This window comes from Melanotaenia boesemani, chromosome 15 (genome assembly GCF_017639745.1).
Source record: "Melanotaenia boesemani isolate fMelBoe1 chromosome 15, fMelBoe1.pri, whole genome shotgun sequence".
Lineage (NCBI taxonomy): Eukaryota > Metazoa > Chordata > Actinopteri > Atheriniformes > Melanotaeniidae > Melanotaenia > Melanotaenia boesemani.
Genome location: NC_055696.1, coordinates 26,978,212 through 27,006,092, shown reverse-complemented (window position 1 = coordinate 27,006,092; position 27,881 = coordinate 26,978,212). Strand labels below are relative to the sequence as shown.

Below are 27,881 nucleotides of genomic sequence, written 5' to 3'. Positions count from 1 at the left end.
GGTCTGACAGCAGGTCCGGTTTTACCTCTGCTTTTTTTATTCCTCCCTGCCTGCTCGTTTTCTTTCTGTTAAAAGCGCCCCAGCCTGCCGTGCGTGCGTATTTATTTATCAATGCGTCCTCTTTGAAAGTATTTAGGTTTTTACATTTTATTCTTAACTCAAATGAGAAGACGTAAAAGATGGAGCTTCACATTTTAGAGCACAGCTTGAAAGTGGCGAGTATAGAAAAAGAGGGGATCCAGATTTGCACTCACGGATTAATAAAACTCGCCTTCCTGACCTCCAAAACAAGGTAAGTAACTTGACAGAGACGGATATAAACTGGAAAAGCTCATGTTCAGAGTTGGATGTGTAGCTTAACGCTGCTGTCAACATGGAAAACTAACGATGCATAGTCGTGTTAAAAGGTGCTGCTGTTTATTGCTGCTCCAGCTCGTTCCCGTAGCTGTGCTAATGCTTCACAGATCCTGCCATAAGTTATCCACCTAAAGCAGTTTCTAGGCCTATCCTTGTTCTGTAGTGTCATTTTGTTGTTTTCTGCCATCTGTAGTTGGCTCGATGCCAGCTGGGGGTGTGTGTATCTGTGTTTGCAGCCGTTTTTCTTCTCACAAAAATAACCATGACCAAATCAGCCAAACTTGAGTGGTCAGTGTGTTGAAGTTGGTGCAAAATGTGGGTCATAACTAGCCGTCAGCCTCAGGAAAGTTTGATAACAGCAGGCCAGTACCTTTAAAATCACTCTGCTGTGGTTTATAGTCTGTTAAAATGAAAACTAATTCACACTTTGGCTGTATTGCAGCAATCATCGTGTGTTTAAGTGTGGCAGGTAATCAATCCTCTGATAAAACACAGTCCTTTCAGATCACTGATAACCAGATTACTTATTGCCTGACGTGATCAGAGTTAACTCAAACTGTGCTCCTTCTACTTGCTTTCATTATCAAGTCACAAGCACAGCACTGTTTGTTTCCCCAAATCAAATCATTGTTTGGACTTTGAGATTTAATTTGTGATTAAAAACCCAGAAACAGAGTCCTTGTTTTTGGAAATGTTTGGTGCTTGTGCCGAAGGAAAAGAATTTGCAAATTGTTTGGTGGTTAATCAGATTTTCAAATAGTTTTGTTCTCTTCAGCTCAACGCTATAATCTCTCTCCTGTCAGTGTATTTTGGTGGGATTTGAGCAGAAGTTTTTATCCATATAAATTTTGCAACCCTATTACCAAAAATTGGGATGCTGTGTAAACTGTAAATTAAAACAGAATGCAGAGATTTCCCCAATCTCATCAACTCATATTTTATTCCCAGTAGAAGATAAACAACATATCAGATGATGAAACTGAGACATTTCACCGTTTGATGGAAAATATGAGCAGATAGTGAATCTGAAGGCAGCAACATGTCTGTAAAAAGTAGTTCCAGGATGATGTTTAGCATCGTGTTGCATCCCCTCGTCTTCTAACAGCTATCTAGAAACATCTGGGACGTGAGGAGACCAGTTAGTGGAGTTTTAGGAAAGGAATGTTGTCCCATTCTGGTCTGATGCAGGATTCTAGCTGCTCTACAGTCCTGGACCTTGGTTGCTGGATTTCTGCTTCCATGATGCTCCAGATGTTGTGTATTGGTGAAAGGTCTGGACTGCAGTTCAGCAGCCGGACTCTTCTCCTGTGAAGCTGCTGTGATGGATGCAGGATGTGGTTCAGTATTGTCTTGCTGAAATCTGCAAGGCCTTCCCTGAAAGAGACGTTGTCTGGATGGGTGCAGATGTTGCTCTAAAACCTCCATGTACAGCATTGATGGAGCTTCACAGATGTGGAAGCTGCTCACGCCATAGACACTAATGCAGCTCCATACCATCAGAGATGCAGCTTTTCACCTGTCCACTGATAACTAGCTGGATGCTCCCTCTCCTCTTTAGTCTGCAGGACACACCGTCCATGCTTTCCAGAAACTATTTCACATTTTCATCCAGGTTTCCACTTTGCCTCAGACCATTTTAAATGAGCTTTGGTCCAGAGAAGATGGCGCTGTTTATGGATCCTGTTCACATCTGGCTTCTTCTTTGCATGATAGAGCTTTAACCTGCATTTGTGGATTTCAGGATTAACTGTGTTCACAGACAGTGATTTCTGGAAGTCTTCCTGAGTCCATGCAGTAATTTGCAGTAGAGAATCATCTCTGGGTTTAATGTAGAAGATCACCAGCATCCAGCCTTGTCCCATGCACACAGAGATTCCTCCTGGTTCTCTGAGTCTTTTGATGATGTTACATACTGTAGATGGTGGATCCTCAAAGGTTTTTTTATTTTATTTTATTTTTCTGAAATTGTTCCACAGTTTATAGACCCAGTTAGTCTCTGGTGAACCTCTATCTTTCCATCTGACTCTGCCTCTCTGAAATGCTCCTTTTATACCCAGTCATGTTACTGACCTGTTACCGAAAAGTTGTCAAATGCTCCCCCAGTTGTTTCTGATTTCTACCAGTTACTTTTCCACCCTGTTGTTGCTCCTGTTCCAACTTTTTACAAACATGTTGCTGCCATCAGATTCACTATTAGCTCATATTTTCCATCAGTGTTAAAATGTCTCAATTTCAACATCTGATATGTTGTTTTTGCTCTACTAGGAATAGAAGATGAGTTGATGAGATTTGTATATCTTTGCATTTCGTTGTTATTTACAGTGTTACAACTTATTGAGAGCTGAGGCTATATTCAACAGCCCCACAGAAAAGTGAGGACCAGCATTCAAGCTTTGAGATAGAAATAATTTAATATGTAAACGTAGACATTTAAGCAGTTTACTGTTTGCTCATGTCACATTTTCACCTCTAAAACAGGGCAGGCAGACGTTAAAAGTGATGATAAAAGCGAGGAAGTAAGACGGGTGGTGTTTGTTGTAGGGTGCAGCGTCAGCTGGAGTTTGCTCAGATGTTACCGCGGCCCGTTGACGTGCATTTTGGGTTGCACCATGAGTATCGCTGCATTTTCTTTAGTGGATTGCAGTAAAGCTAAAACAGCTACGTGTCATCAATATTGGATTTAGATTAGGGCTGGGTGATATGAACCAACTCATATATCTCAATATTTTTTACCTGAATCACGATATACGATATATATCTCGATATATATATTTTTTTTTTGTCAAGTAACCAAAGAGACAGTTTTAATTTACAGCCTTCAGTGCTAAATACACTTTTATAAAGGATCAGCAGCACATGTGCATTAAAACAGCTGACTGAAATTAAAGTGTCTTTATGTTAAATTAAATGCTCCTAAACCAAATTAATTTAAAATACTTTTCAATGACCATAACAAAAATACAGCTATGCAAAAAGAAAAGATGCTTTTAACTCAAAACAAGATATCTCGATATAAACGATATTCCCTCCTTCTATATTGCGTCTGATAAAGTCTCGATATATTTGAAAATCTCGATATATTGCCCAGCCTGAATTTAGATGTTGGGAAGTAAACTTGTAGACAGTCTACTTTTTGTTCCTTCAGCAGTGGCTTTGCATGTTGAATTGGTCGGTGGTCGGGCCAGTTAAGCTTCATGAATCTGAGGGTGACGTTTGGAAAGGCAGCAACCAAAACACATGAGTTTCATATATATATATATATATATATATATATATATATATTATTTGTTTTTTACACCTTGGAAAACTCCCAGGGTGTTTTTATTGGGCTAAAGCTGGCACACATCCAGAAGGGCTTACATAAGTTCATCTTGTTTGACTGGAGAACACAGGTGGCCAGTGGATGACACTGGTTTTGCAATTATTTATTCTTCTTCTTTTTGTTTTAACCAGTAGTTCATTTTGAGCCTACTTCTCTTTCTACCCTCCCATTCTCCAAGCTGAGTCATCATTGTTGCTGTTTCACCCATTTTTGCTTTAACATTTAACAGTTTTTTTTTAACTATCTATCTTTCTTCTATTTCTTTTAACAAAATGAACTTTTTATTTGTACAAAAAAAAAACAGCAATCCTGAAGTCTCCAATTAGACAATATTCCTGGTATGTGGTGATTGCGTAATCCTCCTCATCATCAAGCCAGCTGAGGAGAATGGATGCCCTGTAGTTTTCAAGTCCCATGTTTAGCTACTGTAAAGATATCTGTACATGTGAACAGAACTGTGGACCAGTGGGAAAAATTCAGATTAGCTCTGCTGCCAAGATGTCTGCATAATGTTTTGAGCTGCTTGTTGTTTAAATGCGCTTCATTAGTTTTCTTCCATTTATTTGCCAATCTTTCTATTGTATTATTATTAAGCAGGGATGTGCACGACCAGTTGAAATGTGAACAAAAGCCCCGTGTTCACCAGCATGTCCTGGGGGGTACGAGACAGTTTGGTTCGGTAAATCCTCAATCAGAACCAGAACCAGGTAGGACGGCCATCTTCCTGGACCAGTTGGGGGTGGAGAGGACAGGAAAGAGGGGCCAAAACCTGGGGAGAGGGAAGACCTGCTGAGAAAGAAGAAGAGAAACACAAATGAATGACAACAACAATGTCAGATATTTCTACATGGAGAGTAAAGAGAGCAGAGAGGAGCCCAGTGCATTCTGGGACATCCCCCAGCAGCCGTGGCCTATAGCAGCAGGACTAAAGGATGGATAAGGGTCACCGAGCCAGACCTGCTATAAAATTCATGTTCCACATTTAGGTTCCACAGAGAGGGATCTGATAACTGAAGGTTCTGCTTTCTTAAGCCAAACTGGGAACCGGTTCTACAGAGAGGGGTCCGATGAAAATAAAAATGTGTACTTTAATAATCCCAACTGGGAAATTCTTTCTCTGCGTTTGACCCATCGTAGGTAAAACAGGAGCGGTGAGTTGCCATTTTACAGCATCAGGGGGGCAGTTTGGGGGTAACCTTCAGATTACTGAAGGTTCTACCTCCCATTCTACTTTTAGAACCTCTAGGAACCACCAAGTTCCTAATACAGACCATTAAAAGTTCTATAATGCAACTCACAGGACAGACAAGAGGTTTGGAGCTGGATACTCCTCTACTTGTGTGGAGTCACCGGAGTGCAAGAGGTGGTCCTGACGCACCTGTATTCACCCGTTTCCTTTTCTAGTTGGACCATCCAAGACCCCAGGTCTGGTGAGAACCAGATCTGGATTTACTTGATGCAACAGAAATGTAGTTCTCCTTAGTGATGCCTAGCCTTGAACGATGAGTCATTTTCTTTTTGTGGCTGTTAATTTTCATCAACAAATTTCAATAAATTGTTGTTTATTTTAAAGTTCTATAAATGGACAAATAAATTTAATTTCTATGATTTTGTTCCTAAGTTCTAATAACGACTCCTGCTGGGAGTTAGTCAAATGTTGTAAGTACACTGGTCAAAAAAATAAAGGGAACACTTAAACACCACAATGTAACTCCAAGTCAATCCCACTTCTGTGAAATCAAACTGTCCACTTAAGAAGCAACACTGATTGACAATCAATTTCACATGCTGTTGTGCAAATGGAATAGACAACAGGTAGAAATTTTAGGCAATTAGCAAGACACCCCCAACAAAGGAGTGGTTCTGCAGGTGGTGACCACAGACCACTTCTCAGTTCCTGCTTTCTGGCTGGTCTTTTGGTCACTTTTGAAAGCTGGCAGTGCTTTCACTCTAGTGGTAGCATGAGGCGGAGTCTACAACCCACTCAAGTGGCTCAGGTAGTGCAGCTCATCCAGGAGGCCACATCAATGTGAGCTGTGGCAAGAGGGTTTGCTGAGTCTGTCAGTGTAGTGTCCAGAGCATGGAGGTGCTACCAGGAGACAGGCCAGTACATCGGGAGACGTGGAGGAGGCCGTACGAGGGCAACAACCCAGCAGCAGGACCGCTACCTCTGTCTTTGTGCAAGGAAAGAAAGGAGAGCCCTGCAAAATGACCTCCGGCAGGCCACAAATGTGCATGTGTCTGCTCAAACGGTCAGAAACAGACTCCATGAGGGTGGTATGAGGGCCCAACGTCCACAGGTGGGCGTTGTGCTTACAGCACGACACCGTGCCAGACATTTGGCATTTGCCAGAGAACACCAAGATTGGCAAATTCACCACTGGTGCCCTGTGCTCTTCACAGATGAAAGCAGGTTCACACTGAGCACACGTGACAGACGTGACAGAGTCTGGAGACGTTGTGGAGAACGTTCTGCTGCCTGCAACATCCTCCAGCATGACCGGTTTGGCAGTGGGTCAGTAATGGTGTGGGGTGGCATTTCTTTGGGGTGCCGCACAGCCCTCCATGTGCTCGCCAGAGGTAGCCTGACTGCCATTAGGTACGGAGATTGTGAGACCATATGCTGGTGGTGTTGGCCCTGGGTTCCTCCTAATGCAAGACAATGCTAGACCTCATGTGGCTGGAGTGTGTCAGCAGTTTCTGCAGGACGAAGGCATTGATGCTATGGATGGCCCGCCCGTTCCACACACACTACTGAGCCTCATTTTGACTTGTTTTAAGGACATTACATCAAAGTTGGATCAGCCTGTAGTGTGTTTTTTCACTTTAATTTTGAGTGTGACTCCAAATCCAGACCTCCATGGGTTAATAAATTTGATTTCCATTAATAATTTTTGTGTGATTTTGTTGTCAACGCATTCAACTATGTAAAGAACAAAGTGTTTAATAAGAATATTTCATTCATTCAGATCTAGGATGTGTTATTTTAATGTTCCTTTTATTTTTTGAGCAGTGTATATAAACTCATTTAAAGGCTCTCTGTGAAGTTCCTTGCATGCACATAGAATGTGAGTAATGCAGGCTGAATATGCTGTGATCTCTCCCCTGGTGAAGAGAAATATTGTAACCAAGCCAAAGACTAAACTAAGTCATTAAGTAGTGCTCATAATAACATGATTAGAGGAGTATTATCAGCACAGACGCAAGACAAAACCCTCAGTGCTCATCATCCTAATGTTCCAGCTCTGCAAAACACCCTGTAAGTCAAAGTGACACTTGACAGCTCATGTAATTCCAAGAGGAAATGCTGTGGTTCCCACAGAGAGAGCTGCTGAGAGCCTCTCTGTTATCCCCCTGCTGTTCCTTCACACCTTTCAGCTAAATATGAAGTGTAAGCATTCAGCAGCCAGCCGGTAAAGAATGTGATTATCACAGGAGTGTTGGGACTGGTGTTTGTCCAGTACACAGCCTTCATTTGTGTTAAAGGGCAAATGCAGGAACTGATTCTTAGCATCCTTATTTTTCATTGAATAGCTCTGGTGTGATGTCTTCAAACTTGGATTGCAGAAAGAAAGATGGACAAATCTGAGTAAAGATAATGGTGATGTTTGATATCTTGGAAGCAAATGAGCCAAACAAAGTTGGTGCTTTTCTTAGAGAAAAGAAAATTCTTTCCAGTCTAAAGATATGCTTGTTAGGTTAACTGGTGTTTTTAAATTCTCCCAAGATGTAAGTGAGAGCATGAGTGGTTGTTTACCTGGTACCCTGCCTCTCACTTATAGCTGCTGGGGTAGGCTCTACACCCTGAATACGCTAGTGTAGGAAATGGCTGAATGGATGGAACATTGAGTTACTTAAGGATGTAATTTCATTTTTCTGAATGATCATCATGTGAAAGCTGTTTTCTGCTAAACTGTTAGCAAAAGCAAATAAATTCCTCCAATGTCAAGAGTTCAGGCTGCTGTAAGAGAAAGTTGTTTGTACACTTTAAGTTCCACCTTCTGGTATTGGGTCGGACCCCACTTTTCTACAGAACTGCCTTCATTCTTGGTATGATAGACTGAACAGGATCCTGGAAAGGTTCCTCAGAGGTTTTGCTCCATGTTGACATGACAGCATCACACAGTTGCTGCATCCATGATGAGAATCTCCCGTTCCACCACATCCCAAAGCTGCTCTACTGGAGATCTGGTGGCTGTGGAGTCCAGTGAACTCATAGTCATGTTCTAGAAAGCAGGTGGAGATGATCTGAGCTTTGTGACATTGTGCATTATCCTGCTGGAAGTAGCATCAGAAGATGTGGTTACACTGTGGTCATAAAGGGATTGACATGGTCAGCAACAATACTCAGGTAGGCTGTGGTGGTTAAACCAGGCCATGGTGGTACTAAGGGGCTCAAAGTGGGCCAAGAAAATATCCCCCCACACCATTACACCAGCAGCAGCCTGAAGCGTTGATTCAAGGCAGGATGGATCCATGTTTTCATGATGTTTCCACCAAATTCTGAGCCTAGCATCTGAATGTGGAGCTGAAATGGAGACTCATCAGACCAGCAACGTTTCTCCATCTTCTATTGTCCAGTGTTGGTGAGTGTGTGTGTGAATTGTAGCCTCAGTTTTCTGTTCTTAGCTGACAGGAGGCACCCGGTGTGGTCTTCTGCTGCTGTAGCCCAACTGCTTCAAGGTTGGACGTGTTGTGTGTTCAGAGATGCCATTCTGCAGACCCTGGGTGGAACCAGTGTTTATTGGACTTCCTGTTGCTTTTCTATCATCTCCAACCAGTCATTCAGTTTATATCAATGTTGAATCATTGATCATAAAATCAGTGTTATCAATTTAAATTGATATAGTTTTGTTTTACCAGTTTTATTAAACCGATGAAGGAGAAATTGTTGTAACTGTTCTCATGTTTAAGGGATAATTCTCTGTAATGCAGGGCTACTTAATTCAATCCTACAAGCACTGCAGTCCTGCAGGTTTTCTATGCTTCCCTGCTCCAGCACACCTGACTGAGATTAAATGGATCCAACAGCCTATAAAGTTCTGCAAGTAAATGACTGCAGTCTGTGAGGTTGGAAGCTCATTATGAAAAAAAGCCAAGACATTTTAATATTTTAGAATCCAAGTATCTGGGAAAATCTTCATTAATCTTCAAGTGATAGTTTTAGGTCGTAGCTGCTTGCTTGTGTCTATAAAATATGTTGGGATTCCTCTCACTGCAAGTTTTCCCTCTCGTGGAGGTTTTTATTGGAAACACAACATCACTTTGTTTTTATCAATGACTTGGTTATGAGGTCCATAATCCGTATAATATTAGGAGAAGAAGCCTGCAGGCAGTTATGTGTCGTCCTTCTGTGCGTCTCTTTTCAGAGTTTTTTTCAGTGATTTCTGTAACCCAGGGTTGCCCAGCTCTGGTTCTGCCAGGGCCACAATCCTGCAGGATTTCAATGTTTACCTACTCCAACACACCTGACTCAGATTAAATGGGTCCAACAGCCTATTAAGTTCCGCACAATGACTCATTAATTTGAGTCAGGTGTGTTGGAGCAGGGAAACACTGAAAACCTGCCCTCGAGGACTGACTTTGGACACCCCTGCTATAGCCGAAAGTTTTACCCGTCTGCTCTTTAATCCGCCGTCTGTTTCTGTGTTTCCAGGTGCAAGTTTTTCAGTCTGACAGAGACTCCAGAGGATTACACCATCATCGTCGATGAGGAAGGCTTCAAAGGTGGGCCTCGCTTTTCTGGGTCTTTAAAGTCGCTGTGGCAACCACAAATTGGGCAGCAGGAAGCGATGGCCTTGTGTCCGGCGCCACGCGACTTCAGCTGCTGCTGTTTGAGCACTTTGTCGTTATGGAAGTGAAGCCGAGCTGCTGCTCGCCGGGATTTGTGGTTGGCTGAGTGAATGAGTTTGTGTCATTACGCACCCTTTTCCTTGGTGACCCTCCTCGGTTACCCTGGAGACCACCTGCTATTGGTTGCATAACTGCTGCAGGTATTTTGTACTGGTGACTGGCTCTGAGTGTGTTAGTGCCTGGTTTCTGTTGGACTGAGCTGCAGGATAAAACGAAAGCGAGTGGTGTCGGATAACATTTTATCTGATACAACATGGACAACATACTGCACGGTCATGTACGAGGAGCATACACAACGCAGAAATGTTGGAGGCTCAGTTAATAACTGTTGCAGCCCTGATCATTAGTATCTGTTAAAGCTCAAAGTGTTCAAGCAGTTCACTTTTCTGTTGCTTTTTTATGCTTTTTATTTTCCCATCTGTTGTCCCTTTTAAAAGCCTGTCCCCACAGAATATGTTCACATGGAGTATGGCGTGCATTATGAATGACGTCGTCGCAGATATTTTCTGTAACCGGAAAGGTGGAGACGTCAAGCAGTGAGGGGGATTTTGTGGTCTGACTCCTGATCTGGAAGAAAAAGTGAGAAGTCTGACCAGCTGATAAAGGAAGCTGTGGGATTATTCCTGTTTTATTTCAGGCTGTTAGTGGTGCAGTTTGGTACACTGCTGGATGTACTAGAAATAATGGAAGTGCACAGAAGAAAGAAAGAGGAAGGAAGGAAGGAAAGAGAAAATGAATACATTAATTGCTGAAAAAGTAATGCATGTATTAATTGATAAATACATAAATAAATCATTATTGTTAATAAATAATAATAAGAATAATAATAATAATAATTCATCCATTTTCTGTACCTTTCGTCCAGTTCAGGGTCACGGGGTAGCTGGAGTCTTTCCCAGCAATTAACAGGTGAGAGGCAGGTACACCAGGACAGGTTGCCAGTCCATCGCAGGGCCAACACAGAGAGACAAACATCCACTCACTCCTAGGTAGAATTTAGAGAGACCAGTTAACCTAACATGGATGGTGGGAGGAAGCCGGAGTACCCAGAGAGAACCCACACATACACATGCACATAATTTATAATTAAGGGAGAAAATATTAAACAATTTGGAAATTCAAACCTGAACCAAAAACTTTAAATTCTCGGTATTGAACTTTGGCAGATTTCTTACTAAGGCTTCAACAAAAAAAAACTAATGAAACTGAAAAACTGAAATGAAATGACATAATCTGGTTCAAAGTCAATTTCAGACTTTGGGATTTTTCTTTTTTTTTAACTGATTGAATCCCCAGCTTCCTCTTTCTATATGCCGAAACGTTCCTGGCTAAATACTGAGCTGCTCGCTGCCTTCAGACTGCTCTCAGTTGTAGGTGAAGTTTGAGGAAAGCATCTGTTACCGTAATGTGCTCAGATGTTAGAAAACCCTGAAATGAACATTTTCATGATGAGCCACCGTTAACTGACAAACCTTGGTCTAACTGTTAGATGAAGTAAAACTGTTACAAAACACAGTGTCCTGGTCCTTTAAATTGATTATCAGTTGAGTGCAGAACAATGAGCTCTTTCTTTCCAAGCTTACACAACATTAGATAAAAACTAAAGCTTTCATCAGCATTAACCCTTAAAACTCCACTAGATCTCCGAAGCCCCAAGCGCCACCGCTTCTACCATCATTGCCTCAGGAGTAGTAGTGTGTAACTCTATGGGGTAAACTGTGATGGATAGATTACCCTTTAGGCGATCTACGGAAGTTTTCCAGGCATTTATATCCCATCCCGGAGGTTTACAATCCAGCCACTAAATGTATTCAGACTCTATATGGTAATGATCCATGATAACGCCATTATTTATCACATTTTCATCATAAAAAGATCACTATCAATACTATATTGCTAAGAGACCTCTATTTAGACCTGGAGATGATGATGGAGCCACTTCCTTTCAAACTTTCCACCAATCAGAGAGCTTAAATTGAGGATACTGTCCAATCAGGAGCAGGCAAAGTTCAACAAGTGAGCAGAAAGTTCTATGTGTGTCTGAAAAGAAGAAAAATAATGCTCCTCTATGGCTGGAATAAAGCCAAGAAGACTTTTTGATGCACGGTGGCGCCAAAAAGCAGCTGAGCTGGAGTTGGTTGGGAGGATAGCAGGTAAATAGTAGCAGAAATAACTGGAAATGAGGAAAAAGTGTAAATATGTAAATAGTTTCTGTTGTGTGTTTGTTTCAATGCCAATATTTTTTCTCCTGAAAGCCAAGACTTGTTGGACTGTGTGTTATCTCTGTAAAGTTCTGTTTTCTTGTTCTGTTCGGCCTTTATGCTGCTATATCTATTGATACATTCATTTTACATCATTTTAGCCTCATAATCTGACAACTGAGGCTGTCCTGAATACATCATGTCTGCATGCTGACTGGGAGGAAAAGGTTCAGATTCCACCTGCATTTTTACATTAAAAAAAGATAACTAATAAAAACAGGCATAGCAAAAATAGTAAAAAAAAAAAATTTTTAAGGTTTTAGAGGTTTAAAAGGTTAAATGTGATTATAACCTTAAATTGTAACTTTGTCTCCTCATGGGGAGGCTTTTAAATCCTGAGCATTAAAACCCAGAATATGTCGACAAAGCAGGGTAAGGTAACATCGTCTAGACTGGAATTTACAAGGATGAGTGGAAAAGCTTCTGTACTTCCCCTTTAAGTCCTGGTAGTGAGGCAGAAATGGTTCCCCAGTCCTAAAAAGTGTCTGCATAGAAGATGATAGAGGAAGTAGTTCTCATGAAAAATAGGGAACAGTTATTACTCACGCTCTAGCCAGCTTCCTTTCAGTTGATGTTGGAACATGAATAAATAAATATGTTGTTGAAATGGTCTTATGCAGGCTATAAATAAAGCTGTAGCCATGAACGCTCCCTTCGAAGCTACTTTAAGCTTATTTTGTGTTTTCTCAGAGCTGCCCCAGTCGGAGCACATCAGCGTTGCAGACGCCACGTGGTTGGCCCTCAACGTGGTGTCGGGTGGCGGTAGCGCTTCCAGTTCGCAACCCATTGGAGTCACCAAAATTGCCAAATCAGTCATTGCACCGCTGGCCGACCACAACATCTCCGTTTTCATGCTGTCCACGTATCAGACGGACTTCATCCTGGTGAGTGACTGATAGTAGATGAAAAAAATCCATGTGGTATTGGTCCACTGTTGGTTTGCATGTAATAAAAATCAGGGGATTTGTTGGTAAAGTTTCTTGTTTTGTGTCACTTCTTATTTGCTGCTAGAAAGCTGATCAGACTTTGTTTGATTTGTTTTGGAGCTGGCAGAAGATCAGCTTTACAGCGTGCCTTACATGTTGCATTATTGTTGTATTATGCAACCGCAAGCTGCACAATTGTTTACATGCACAGAGTCTGATATGAAAAAAGCAATAATATTGGATAAAGTGTACCTTGCACAGCCCCGGTTCTTTTGCTTTAGCAAGAAATCCTGCCCTCTACTCAGGCCCTGTCTGTCCACGGGGCATCTTTTTCTTTCTTTTTTTCTTGCTGTTGTGAACAGACATGGTCTGCTGACTGGTATGTTTATGAAAATGCAAGAAAAAAAACAAACTGTGTCCATGTTGGTAATCTGTTATGTAAAAGCAGCAGCTCAGTCTCTCGCTGGAATTCAAGGTATCGCACGCAGGCCACTTTCCTTTCCCGACATTCCAGATTGCTGGTGTATATTTACCCCACCGACTCCCATCATGAGAATCCACCATCCTTCTCCTGTATTTGTTCTGGTCTCACACTGTGTTGGATCACGTAACCGAATTGTTGAGCAATTTAAAATACAGAGCAGCTCTGGATGTGTTTGATGATCTTGTGTTATGTAAAGGGGCAAAGCACGACCCAAATGTTGAATACACTTTATTAGATGAAGACGAGGTGCTCGGGGTCATGGTATAACAGCCTCTACCGAGCTACAGGTTAGAGGGTGACGCCCTGTTTCAGACAGACTTCCCCCTTTTTAATGAACTTTGTATTTGACCTCTATGCTTCAGATTTGAGTTGAAATATTTTAATTTTCTATTTCATTATAGATTTGTTTAAAATTAAACTTCCTGAGTGGGTAAAATTACCTGAATAATCTGAGTAGCTGGTATGATGAGATGAGTACTTCCTTTAGTATCTTTTTAATGCCATATGAGGGGACAGGAGGAAAATCTGACCCATAATTCCTTGTAGCTGCATCATTGTGATGCTCAGCTTCTTCATAGTCATACTAACTGGGAATCCTGGTGGGAGTGAGCAGCTTGTGACATCTTCCCTTGTCTTTTTTTTTTTTTTTTTTTTTTTTTTACATCTTTGGATTACCAACTTTAATAATGAGGTAATATTCAGTGTTGAATCGTATGTGAAAAATTATTTAACCTCCCCAACCTCTTCATGACAACAGTCCACTGTTCAGGAGGCAGCATGAGCTCTGTGCAGTACATGAAGCAGCAATGCTAACATGCAGCATACCAACATGACGAGAGGAAACTCTGTGAAAAGACTCTTCCAAACACTGACATCCAAACCAAACACAATTCAAACCCAAATAATTATATGAAAATGCAACAAAAGCATTAGAGCAGCCACACAAACCACAGGCTCTGAGTAGGGTTGAGGTCTGGGGATGATGGCGGCCCCGCCATGAGTTTTCCTCTCTTTATACACATAGCAGCTATAGTATTTTTGCATCATTGGATGGAGCGTTGTCTTTACTGCAGAAGAAACGCAGGAGCGGCGTGTTTTATAAAGTTTTTGATAGCTTTACAATGGTTTGCCCTGTTTGTGGAGTCAACTTCAGCCAGTTGGCACATTTTTTTTGTTTCATTTGGACTGTCTCTGGAACTTTGTCATGAATTGTTCCATGCAGTTCTTGTCCCCAAAGAACCGCCGCTGACCTCCTGCATGTAGCTGAGCTACAAATCATTTCCTGTGTTCAGAACATTTTTTGGGAATCAAAAGTAAATGGAGAAGAAGGAGAGACGTCTTTATATAATAAGCAGAATCATTCCAGTGGCTGTTTTCTCACAAACTGCATCAATGTTTCTTCGTCCCTTTAAAGCTCACCTCCTTCTTTTTGTTGTCTTCAGGTTCGAGAGCGAGACCTACCCATGGTCATGCACACGCTGTCTTCCGAGTTTACTTTGCTTCGAGTGGTCAATGGAGAAACTGTCGCTGCTCACAATCTGGGAGTCACCAATGGTTTTGTAAAGCCAAAACTTGGTACGTGGAAGAAGGCCTGAAACACAGAAGCATGCTTCAGTTTGATTCTGTTTTAAATTCAGCTTGTTTATCATTCATCAGCTGTTCATTCAACTGTTCAGCTGTTCATCAGCTGCTTAAATAATGCTCTAAATGAACACCCACCAACCCGCCAAATGTGGGCTACAATTGGATTTGGCGGGTCCTGAATTAGTGATGCGTCTTTGAAGAAAATGAGAATAGCCGACATCGTGGAGAACCAAATCTTCAACTGTTGCTGCTCAGCAGATGGGGGGCGGGACTTGGCCACATAGTGTCCCAATTAATAACAGTGATGGGAAGTTCGTCTCTTTTCAAAGATTCGGCTCTTATGATTCGGCTCCCTTAAAAGAGTCAGCTCTTTTCTCTCCCAAATAGTTCTTCATTTAGTATTACTCAGAACTTTAATTTTGGTCTAATTTATCAATCATAAGTGGTCTCTTTGTTGGAGAGCGATTTTTTTGTATCATAAGAACCTTGTTTTCATGTTTTCTTTTCACTAGAATATTAGTTATTTAATCAAACCTTTAAAGGACCAACTGAACACAGAACCACACCAAGCAAATCAAGTAAATAAAGGCTGAACATTATGACACTTTAAATATGCTCATTTCTCCATTTTTTCCTGACACACTTGTGATTTAAATCTGGCTTCCCTCTCTCTCTGTGTACCTGGTCTGCACCACTGTCCCTGTCGTCTAGGAGGCCCCTCCTTCTTTACATAGTGGTATGATCCTGGTCTTTCCTCGTATGGAGTTGACCCCGTGGTGTGCCCATAAAAATAAAGTCCTGTCCCTTCTAAAGGTTCAGCTCTTTTAGACAGGAATTTGTTTTTTTCGTTCACTAGAAAGAATAAACTCTTAGAGCCACCTCGTTGATGAACGACACATCACTAGTGGCCAATCACATGCGAGGATTACTAGGAGAAAGTGGAGAAATGAGCGAAAACAGAAAAATAAACATTTGGCTTATTTCTGGCCGCATTTAAATTATCCTGGAGACCAAAAGGCTGAGAGCTGAATTTGTAAAATGAAAATATGTTACTTTAACTAAAGTCATAACACCTTTTTTTTTTAATGTTTGCTGTAGTTCTGTGTTCAATTGTTCATTTAAAGTTTTGATTAAAAATTAAATGGTAATTGCATTTTTTTAAACAAGAAGGGATCAAAATAAGGATTTTATGAAAACACTGAATAAAAGTTTAATTACTGACACACAAACCATTTGTGATAACTAAATTAGACTAAAAAAGAAGTTCAGAGCGATACCAAATTAACCCATTTTGGACCCAGAAGAGCCAGGTCTTCTAGGGGACTCCAATCTTTAAAAAGAGCCGAACCTCCCAACGCTATGATAAATGAAATAAATCACTACATTTACCCGTAGTGATCACTTTAGTGTACGTTGTGTCGTTTATGGGCTACTGCCTGAAGAAACTGCATCTGAGAGAGGACAGAAATGCTAAAATGCTAACTTATGTGTCAAAGGAAAAGCAAAAATGAGGTGGCGGTATGACGATAAAATAAAACTAGGCTGGTTAGTAACTGGTTATTAATAGACCTTGTCGATTGCTGGAAAAGATAACTGAATGTTGTTGTTGTTCAGCTTTTTCATTATTAAACCCATTCAGGTGCATTATAATCTGGATTATTTCCCCGCAAGTAGAGTAAATTCTGACCGGCCTGTAACTTTATGGATCAACTAGCTACCTTGGCTGGTGATGGAAAAGTTTATTTAGTCCTGAATATCATTAAGTAAACAAAAAAAAGTCTGAACTACAAATACTTCTGTAACCATATTCATCGGATGTCTTGATAATTGTTCGAGCTTGTTAGCTGACATTCAGAAAGCTCCCAGAAATGATTTAAATGCACTCAGACGGATGTAGAAGTGAGACACTAATGCCATAAAGACTTTTAATGGATTCTGTCATCTTTGCTTCCCAGTTCCACGTCCCATCATTCATCCCTTATCAAGTCCCAGTAACATGTTTTGTGTGACCAGTCTGGACCCAGACACACTGCCCTCTGTAGCTACCCTGCTCATGGACGTCATGTTCTACTCTGGCGGGTGAGTCCTTTAAGTTAAATCTGTTTGTTGACAAAGATTGTTTAATATGAGTTCAGCTTTGAAGTGAAAACCAAACCGGTAGCCTGAGGAGACGATTCTTTCATCGCCCGTGGGATGCTGTGTGTGGCGCTGCTTTAAAGTGGCGGCAACTCTATATGCAAGCATCAGTTTTGTCATCATGGAGAAATAGTGAGAGATTCTGTCAGATCTGACATGAGGTTTTACCATAAACAAATAAAACAAAGACATTATGAACAGACCATCTGAGACCATGGTCCTCAGCCGGAAAAAGGTGGAGTGCTTTCTCCGGGTCGGGAATGAGGTCCTGCCCCAAGTGGAGGAGTCTAAGTATCTCGGGGTCTGCTAACTTGAGAGCCTGCGGGCTTAGCATTAGCTGCTAACGTGAAAGCATGCGGTCTTAGCGTTAACTGCTAATGTGAGAGCCTGCAGTCTTAGCGGTAACTGCTAATGTGAGAGCATGCGGTCTTAGCTTTAACTGCTAACGTGAGAGCCTGTGGGCTTCGTGTTAGGAGTTAATGTGAGAGCATGCGGTCTGAGCGTTAACTGCTAATGTGAGAGCCTGCAGTCTTAGCGGTAACTGCTAATGTGAGAGCCTGCGGTCTTAGCGGTAACTGCTAATGTGAGAGCCTGCGGTCTTAGCGGTAACTGCTAATGTGAGAGCCTGCGGCCTTAGCGTTAACTGCTAACGTGAGAGCCTGTGGGCTTCGTGTTAGGAGTTAATGTGAGAGCCTGTGGTCTTAGCGTTAACTGCTAATGTGAGAGCATGCGGTCTTAGCGTTAACTGCTAATGTGAGAGCCTGCGGTCTTAGCGTTAACTGCTAACGTGAGAGCCTGTGGGCTTCGTGTTAGGAGTTAATGTGAGAGCCTGTGGTCTTAGCGTTAACTGCTAATGTGAGAGCATGCGGTCTTAGCGTTAACTGCTAATGTGAGAGCATGCGGTCTTAGCGTTAACTGCTAGCGTGAGAGTCTGCAGTCTTATCGTTAGCTGCTAACACGAGGGTCTGCGGTCTTATCATTAGCTGCTAATGTGAGAACCTGCGGACCAGCTTCTATAAGACAAAGCAGATGAAAGCAGGATTAAAACCCTTCATGACTTCCATGTGTGTTTGATGTAAACAAACCCTGACATCATCTGTAGAGAGCCAACTCATAACAAAGTCATCTTATGGCATGTTTAAAGATATAAAAAAAAATTCAATCCAATTTATCATAGTCCAATTATAATCCAATCAAAACAAAATTTTATGATCCACACTAGTCCAATTTATAATAACTGTGTTCATATAAACCAACTCATAAAATAATGACCAGCTAAGAATACGTGTTGGGTTAGATCAAATCTTCTCCTTGATTCAACCCTCCATCCTGAGCTGTACGAGGAGACAGTGGAGAGGAAAACCACCACAAGAACCAGAACCAGGAAGGAAAGCTTCCATCACAAACAGGACCAGGAAGGAAAACCTCCATCACACCCAGGAATGACGGCTATGGTTGGTTTTACTCCATCAAGGTCCAAATATTTTCATAAGAGCATCGTCTTCATCGTGAAGACTGTTAGGACACAGATAGGCAGTACACCTCAGTTATCAGACATCTTTTAACCACTTTAACCTCTTGGATGGTCTGACATCATGACCGGACATGACTGGTAATTTTTTTCATTTTCTTTTATAGGCCCAAAGATCCCGGAGCATCCAGCGAGGATTCTAGCCACATCCGCTTCTTCTCCTTCTCCCTGATTGAGGGCTACATCTCTCTGGTCATGGATGAACAGACGGCTCAAAGGTGATATAACTATATATTCACACAGCAGCTGTGGAGGAAAATACAATTGTTTTCTTTTTAAGGTGTTGTTTTCTTTTAGACGGTCCTAAAGGGTCATTATGTGTATGCAGAGGGAAATAAACTGATGATTGTTGTTTGAGGTGGTGATTGGTTTGTTGCTAAGCAATAGCAGAGCTCTTGGGTGTACAGTGTACTTAAGTCGCAGTATGTTTCATTCTGACTCATTTGTTCTCCACCAAGTCCCCATTTTCTCTCAGTATACTCTGTCATTAAGCAGAGAGCCCATAACGAAACCTGAGCGGCTGCACATCCCACATGGTTTCCCCTTTTTTACCACCACATCAGCATCAAATCAGACAGTGGCCGTTCAGAAACGAGCTCTGCCTTTTTATGGGTCAGTCGTGTCTTAAAGCCATGTGGAAGCAAAACCAAAAATCAGGACAAACTTTTTTTTTTTTTAAGTTCAGATTTTGTTTCTGCAGCATGTAGGTCAGCTTTATGTAAGACTGAATTTGTTGCCTTAAAGGGATAGGTCACCCATTTTATTCCACTTTTCTCTTTGAAGGACTTGGTCTTCTGATGTAGTTCTGTGGCTGCAGAAAAGGAGGAACTAAAATACATGATATGAATTTGAACTCACCATCCACTTATCAGCTCCACCTGTACAGTTGCTTGTTAACGCAAGTATGTAGTCAGCCAATCACATGGCAGCAACTCAATGTATCTAGTCATGAAGAAGACGACTTGCTGAGGTTCAAACTGAGCATCAGAATGAAGACGAATTTAGTGCAGTTCTAAAGGATAAAGGAGGTAGAACTTGGTACAACAAAGGTGGACCTGATTAAGTGGCCAGTGAGTTTAGCAGCACAGAGCTCATCTTATTTGCATGGTGAATCTTTTTCAGAAGATACTGTAGATGAAACGTATACCTGCTGATATAATTAATAAACAGAAAAAGCTGCTTAAGCTTAAAACTCGTTTAGATCGCCAGCACCCCCAAAGACTGTCGCTTCTACTTACAGCCATTCCTTGATAACAGTAGTTTGTAACTCTGGGGTAAACCGTGGAGGTGCAAGAACAAAGTTTAGTGGGAACTAAAAAACTCATGGGAAACATGACAAGTATCTGACAAAGGAAAACTGAAAGCTAGGGGTAAAATTACACTGAGGAACTAACTAGGAACAGCTGAAGTGAAATAACAATTAGAACCAGGTGAGCTAATGAACAGGAAAATAAAACAGGATGCAACGCACCAAAGAAGGAAGTACAAAAATGAAACAGGAAACCAGACAAGACAATGAACATACAGGACAGTAAAACTTGACCAAAAACACACCGATCATGACAGATAATGTGAAGCGGTGCATGAACATCGGTGTGTTGCTATAAAGTGTTAAATTTGTACGTGTCCTCCTGTTTTCAGCCAATAATAGACTCAATAGAAGATTTTGCACATAAAGTAACTTCCAACCTCATAAATGTGAAAAACAAGGGTAGATTTGAAGCTTGTGAATGTGAAGGTGTGAAAGGATGAACTCAGCCCTTCATCATCATCATCAGATCTCCTGAATGGAGCCTGTTGACTCTGCAGGTTCAGAGAGAAAAGAACCAAAAACAGGCCCAATGAAATATCTCACAGGCCTCATCTCTTAAATGCAGGCTGTTGGATGTTTTCCATGTGTTGTTGTGCGTTTTGTTTATATTGTGAACTCCTTCTCAGTGCACCTGCTCAGTTTTTCAGTGAGCTCTGCTGGGAGGATTTCCCGCAGCTCATCCCAGTGTCGTCACATGAAGCCAGCCCTCCTCCACAGTGTAGATGGGACTCTGGGGGTCGGGCCATCTGTTGCAGCTCTGCAGCGTTCTGTCAGAGATACCGGCCAAAGCTATGGACAAAGCTATATTTAGAAGACTTGTATAAACAAGATTTAGAGGGAAAACAATTTTGTCCTCTAAACCACAATATATGTATTATTTGATGATGTTTTAACTTTATTCTGTTTATTTCTTTGTCTTCAAGGTTTCCAAACAACGTGCTCTTCACCAGCGCCTCTGGTGAGCTCTGGAAAATGGTTAGAATCGGGGGACAACCTTTAGGATTTGGTAAGTTCTTTTACTGTTAAATTGTTAAATAAATCTTTGGGTTGTTATATTTGCATCTCAGCCCTTGAACAGCAATGGAAACGTGGCTCAAGATTACCAACCAGATCAAAAAAAGAAATTATAACAATCAGAACTTAAATTACTTTTATCTTATAAAATGAACTTGAAGAGATGTGGCCAGCAGCTACCTGGAAAGTTATATTTGCATAAAAGTCCCTCAGCATCGAAAAAATGCCGGCGTTCTCTGTGTGTTTGTGGCTTTCGTCCACATGCAAACACTGTTTTAGGGCACTGGCCATAGCATGGTGAGATTTACCAGCTCAAGAACTGGTTCTAAATTTTCCAAATCCCTGAAGCTTTACGTCTCTGAGCTTATTGATTCCTTTATGGATGATACCTGAAGACAACCTGCATGCGTCGCTCCTGTGTTCTTGCATTGTTGTAAATTAGGTGTCATGGCAGAGAGGAAGAAATGGTCCAAAGCATGGCCACATCACAGAGAGATGGTAACAGCGTAAAAATGATGACCAGTGAAACAAAAGCAACAAGCTAAAACATTTTAACGTGCATTTGAGGCTCTGCATTTATACACCTAAACCTTCCCAACTGAGCATTTCTGCCGTTTTTCTGAAGTTATTAATTGTTATGAACATAAATAAATGAATGTATTTATTAGGAAAGTTGAGCTGCAGCAGACTCAGTCGTGGTGATCAGACGTGTGCAGTTGCTGGAGCAGCTGAAATGTAAGCAGGACTAGAAACTGTTATGTTGATGAAGAAAATGTGATGATGAATCAAGGCTGAGAATTGATAAGGGAATCATTTAAGAATCATATCGATGAAGAGAATCGGAAAGCGGCATCAACTCCCATCCCTAACAGTCAGTGAAGGTGGTAAAGGAAAAAAGTTTGGCTGGTTTTTAAAAGCAGAAATGAGTTTTATTATAAACAAAAAAGACAAGATCATCCTGATTTTAATCATTTAATCAGCTTTATATGTCACATTCTCCCAAGAAACCCCTCTCCCAGACATGAGCAGTAACACCAACACATCATGTGATTATGGGATGTTTTTAAGTGTATCTGTCTAAATAATTTATGTCTAAATGGATCAGTCAAGCTGAAGGACGAGAGCAGCAGAATAATTACAGTCTGCGTGTGAAATTCTTTCATTGATGACTCAGTTTTTAACTCCTTTTTGTTCATCAAAGTGACAAATTTTCCATGAAAATCATCCCATAATGTCTTCAAAAAGCTTGACTGGAACTCCACACCTTTGCCTGGTTCGGTACAGACATGCAAATCCCTCTCACCGCTCACCGGTCTGCAGCCGCTCACCTTCAGCTGAGCTCACAAGTGATTGGCTGTTCTGCTCCACCATGTTCGCAGCTGAATGGCTTTGGCTGCTTGTTCACGTCCTCCGGTGTGCTGCATGGACGCGTTAAAAGTGTTTCACACTGAAGTCAGAGGAGGATTTTAAGTTATATTCCATTTCCGGTTACTGCAGCCCAGCAGCATGGCGTCTTTTCTGCTGCGTCTATAACGTCATCATGCAGTTCGATCTAATGTAAATTCATCATTTATTTAAATTTATCAAATTTATTTTATTTATACTTTATACAACAATTAAATTTGCTATATCCCTTCAAGAGTAACTGAAGTATTATTTTTTTATTTACAGTAATCTAATTTTCCTTTAATTACATTTTTGTTTTATTAAGTTAAATTTGTTTAATGTTTGTTAATTTTTTTTCTCATTTAATAAAATTCCACTAAATTGAATTTATATGTTATTTCTATTTAATTAAAATTAATTTGAGATTAAAGACTTTAAAACTGACTGAACATTAAAGAGTTTTCTAGTTTCATTTGTTCCAAAGCAAATTTATGAGACCAGATTTGATTATTTTTTACCATCTTTTTTTTTATAATAAGAGAAATCTGTATCATAAATCAGACACTAAGATATTGATAAAAGTTTACAGGGGTCATCAAGGGTCAACCAGTCGTCTGCTGCCACCCAGAGACGTTGAACCTTTTAATCTTGAATATCCTAAAAATCATGGTGGTACTTTTAGCACCACAAACGTTGGACGACATGTTTGTTTGAGTTTGACTTCACTCAGCTGCCAGTCAAAGCAGCAGCAGTCCAAACTGAAGCACCTCCATCTGCAGGATCACTGAGGCATAAAAACTGGTGTAGAGCTCAAAGTCCTGTAGGTTTTATTGGTCAGAGATTCTGCTGTCCTGTGGTTAAGTCAGACACAACTCACGTCCCCCTCAGATTTGGAATTAAAGAGTCTTTTTTTCCCCCCTTACAGACGAGTGTGGCATCGTGGCTCAGATATCAGAGCCTCTGGCAACAGCTGACATTCCAGCTTACTACATTAGTACCTTCAAGTTCGACCATGCCCTGGTGAGCAAAAACTCCATTAAATCCTCATTAAATGCAGCTTTGTTACATCTGCAGCCCTGCTGTGAGAGCCTCGTGTCTTCTCCAGGTTCCTGAAGAAAACATCCAAAGCGTGATCGGAGCTCTGCGGCCCGAGAGCACGGCGCCGTGAAGGAGGCTGGCTGACACCACAAGAACGACCATTTCCAAAGTCATTTCGTTCCGGCTTTATCATGTCCAAAAAGTGCCAAGAGCTTGTTAGCGAACTACCGTGGACGGGCTCTGGGAGGAGGGCGGGAGGAGTGTGACAGTGTGTTAAGGATGCCTTTGTTACTCAGTCATTTTCTTTACAACCCCACCCGTTTCCTCCGCCAGCGCTCGCGGCCTCTGCTGCCTGCTGGCAGTTCTTGCTTTAGTTTACCAAACCGTAAATGTTTTTTTTCCTCTCTGAAGCTGCTTCTTCCCACTCCCTGACCCCCATGAGCACCATACTGTATTAGTTACATATTTCCTGTCCAGGAAGGATGACGAATGTACTCTGAAAAGAATATTCTATATATTTATCAAACTCTCCATGGTTTTTTCCACAGGTCAGTTTCTCAGTGCCAAGATGTTTGAATGCCTAAACCGATGCCTTTGTCAGGATGCCATACATGTGAGATTGAAGGAGGCAGTTATGGAGACAGTCAGCCTTTTTTTTTTTTTTTTTTTTTTATGTTTTTTTGGCTTTTAGTCGCCTGATTGTTGGGGTCCCTCAGACACAAAAGTCTAAATCAGAAGCGTGATCTGGTGAAGCATGAAGTGAATCTGAGTTCTACTTGTATGTGTGTGTGTGTGTGTGTGTGTGTGTGTGTGTGTGTGGGTCACACTGTGAGCAACCTGGATGTTGAATCACTCTGAACAAAAACACAATATTTAGTTGTTTTTTTTTTTTATTAGCATTAATAAAAATCTGGGGGACTTAAATTATATTAATATTTCATCACTGAATTAATTTTAAAGTCAAAACAAAACAAAAAGATGTTTAATCCTCTTAATGGAGGCTTGGTAACCATGGTGAACCCCTTACTTTTCTCCTCCAGTAGCGCCACTATCAGGTGATGATTTGGTTCTGCGTCTTTAAAATTAGCTTGGTAGCTTTAAAACTGGGTGTAAATCACAAGTTTTGTTATGATTTGATGTCATATTGATTCAGTGGGTAAATGATATAACAGATGTTAAAGAAAAACACATATTCTGGCTCAATATGATTTGATACGAGAAACCATCACCGAAATTAACTAAATGCTGAAAATATCATTTTATTTTTAAACTGGATCAGACATACATCCATCATCTACACATGTTCCAATCCAGGGTCGAGGTATCTTCACACCCCTACTGTTACTCCCCCTTTTTGGTTCTTGCCTGCATCATAAAATTATTTGTAATTTCCCTCTGGCATTAACAAAGTACACTACCAGTCAAAAGTTTGGACACATTTAGCCAGTGTGTTTTTTTTTGGAAAAGTCTGCACGGTGGTGTGGTGGTTAGCACCACAGCCTCACAGCAAGAAGGTCGCTGGTTCAAGCCTCAGCGGGGGGGGTTTGAACCTGGGGAGCGGTGGCCTTTCTGTGTGGAGTTTGCATGTTCTTCCCGTGTATGCGTGGGTTCTCTCCGGCTTCCTCCCACCGTCCAAAGACATGCATGTTAGGTTAAATAGTCACTCTAAATTCTCCCTAGGGAGTGCGTGTGTGTGTGAATGGTTGTTTGTCTTCTTCTGTGTTGGCCCTGCGATGGACTGGGGGTACCTGCCTATCACCTGGTAAAATGCTGGGATAGGCTCCAGCTTACCCGTGACTAAGCGGTAAAGAAAATGAATGATTTTATGGAAAAGTGTGTCCAAACTTTTGACTGCTACTGTATTTTTTGGGGTGGTCTCTTTAGATCAGTGGTTCCCAAACTTTTTCTGCTGGCCCCCCTTTTCATCGACAATAATGCCGAGATATTGATGACGTTTACAGGGATCATCAAGGGTCAACCCTGTATTGAGACAACGGTTGGCTGAACTCTCAGAGTTGAGTCACCTTTAGAGGATGACCCAAACAAAACATGCTGCCTTGGTTTTACATTGAAGGAAAAATAATGGCCACAGATCTTAAGCGATTCTTGTCCGGTGGATATGTTGAGATTATTCATTTCCATCTGCAAGTACTAATCTTAATTCTTCTCCAGAAGCCAAAACAGTAGGTTGTTGAATTCAACAGATTTACATATGGACCATAATAATAATTAAAGTTATAAAAAATTAAACTTATGTCAGCATGATAAGGATCAATACAACACTTTTAATAGAAAAATATATTCTGCCTCCATTCAGAATCCTTTTAAATCTTATGAGGCAAATTAAAAATTAAAAACAACTGGATGTGATTTTGTCCTCATTGGTTGCCAGTAAATCCAGCATCCAGCTTAAAGACGTTTAAAAGATCAGAAACCGTTTGCCTGCCTGTGTCCATACAGCAGGTATACACCCACCCACACGGCTACGTTTCACATGAAGACTCCTCCACCAACAGCAACTCCACATTTCCAGTTTCAGCTGCTTTCTGCTCATTTTCAGATGATGATGATGATGATGATGTTGCTCACATTGTGAACCCACAGACACCTGCTGCTGAATGCATTGATTAAAAGAAAGCGTGCATCTACAGAAGTAATAAATTACTGAGCCACTTTGACAATGTGCTAGCGTAATGACGAGCTAAACATAAGCTATGGTTCATGCAGGGGAAGGAAGGTTTTCCTCTGAGCCCTGGGGTCCATTTTTAGGTCTTGAAGCTGCCCCTCTCCTGCTCCGGTCTGCACTTTAATGCAGGTTCCACCTCCACAGACCTGCTGTACTGTTGTGAAAACAGAGAGGGCTATTCACTCCAGAATGATCCAGATGGATTTTTGTTGGTCTTAAACAATGATGATTAAGTTTTCTTCCTTTTTCACACCTTTCTCTTAACCTCAGCCTCTCCTCTGATCAGATTTAATTAGCGGAAACATCTATTGATCTATGTTAAACATGAGGAAGGTTTCTTTTCTTCTAAATCCATTTCAGATCTGTTTCAAGCTTTTCGTTTGGAGTTTTTGTGTGAAAACAAAATAAACAAGCTGTTTTTCGAGCTTGTAGCTTGTTGCGTTTTTACCCATGTGTCAGTTTTACTGTCGTTACTCACCACTGGGGTTGTCTGCAATCTGTTATTTGTTCCTAATGTGTACTTGAATCAATAAACTGGTGATACTCTGCCCAGTCTGGTCTTCAGAGCCTCCAGGTTGTTCAGAAATTAAGATTTTATCATGAAACCTTTCACCCTAGGGTGTTAAAATTATGAGATACTAATAGAAATGTATACATTAGTAAGGACCCCCAACATAACGATGTCATCCTGTACCAGCAGAGATATTACTAAGACTGAAAGAAGGCAGTTTCTGAAGCCACTGGGGTGCAACAAAAATCTGAAAAATACCTGATCTCTGCCATTAAATGATGTACAATCACAGGCCACTTTCAGCTCCACCTGTTAAAACAAATATCTAATCAGCCAATCACATGGCAGCATGTAGACATGGTGAAGGCGGCATGAAGTTCAATCTGAGCATCAGAATAAGGAAGAAAGGGGATTTAAGTGACTTTGAAGATGGCATGGTTGTTGGTCTGGGTATTTACTGGGATTTTTACACACAACCATCTCTAGGGTTTACAGAGAATAGTCTGAAGAAGAGAAAATATCCAGTGAGCAGCAGTTGTCTGGATCAGAATGTCTTGTTGATGTCAGAGGTCAGAGGAGAATGGGCAGACTGGTTGGAGATGATAGAAAGGCAACAGGAAGTCAAATCAGCACTGGTTCTAACCAAGGTCTGCAGAACAGCATCTCTGAACACACAACACGTCCAACCTTGAAGCAGATGGGCTACAGCAGCAGAAGACCACACCGGGTGCCTCCTGTCAGCTAAGAACAGGAAACTGAGGCTACAATTCACACACACTCACCAACACTGGACAATAGAAGATGGAGAAACGTTGCTGGTCTGACGAGTCATTATTCTCGTCATGGATGCAGCTGAAAAATCTGCAACTGTATGATGCTGTCATGTCAACATCAAGCTGAACCTCCAAGGAATGTTTTCAACACTTCGTTCAATCTATCGCACCAAAAATTAAGACAGTTCTGAAGGAAGAGGTGGGTCCAACATGGTACTAGAAGGTGGACCTGATAAAGTGGATGTGGATGTGCATTGTAAGTGACACATTACAAGCAGATGCTCTAATTTATAACTCAAGTCTAGGATGAAATGATTAATCCTTGAAGGACAATTATAATGTTAAATGTTTTTCTTGTATTAGGTATTAGGTATTGTATATAGTTTAATTTGGTTTATTAAGATCCTCATTATCTGCAACAAACTGCAGTTATTCATCATCTTAGGGTTCAACACAATATTCACATAGACAACCACATGCTAAACAGTAGATTTTACAAATTCAGTAAAGAATCTGTTGGATGACATGATGCAGATTTTTATATATATTTTTTTTTATCCTTGTGCTGTTCAGCATTGTAGCAAACAGGATGATGGTCTGGCTGCTGTGTTGTGTTAAACAAATTTGCTTTGCCAAGAGGAGCTTCATGGGTATAAGGATCCTCTTGATAATCTCGTTTTTTTTATTTCTTTATTAAATATATTGTT

At 41.1% G+C, this 27,881-nt stretch overlaps 1 protein-coding gene across 1 annotated transcript; it reads left to right on the top strand.

Moving 5' to 3' along the window:
• On the top strand, nt 1–24,684 carry castor2 (cytosolic arginine sensor for mTORC1 subunit 2). Its single transcript, XM_042008248.1, has 9 exons — nt 1–292; nt 9,336–9,406; nt 12,484–12,677; nt 14,646–14,778; nt 16,743–16,866; nt 18,562–18,672; nt 20,690–20,772; nt 23,092–23,186; nt 23,272–24,684. The coding sequence occupies exons 1-9, from the start codon at nt 180–182 to the stop codon at nt 23,332–23,334; spliced, it is 987 nt and encodes a 328-aa protein (XP_041864182.1). The 5' UTR covers nt 1–179; the 3' UTR covers nt 23,335–24,684.
• The last annotated feature ends 3,197 nt before the right edge of the window (nt 24,685–27,881 follow it).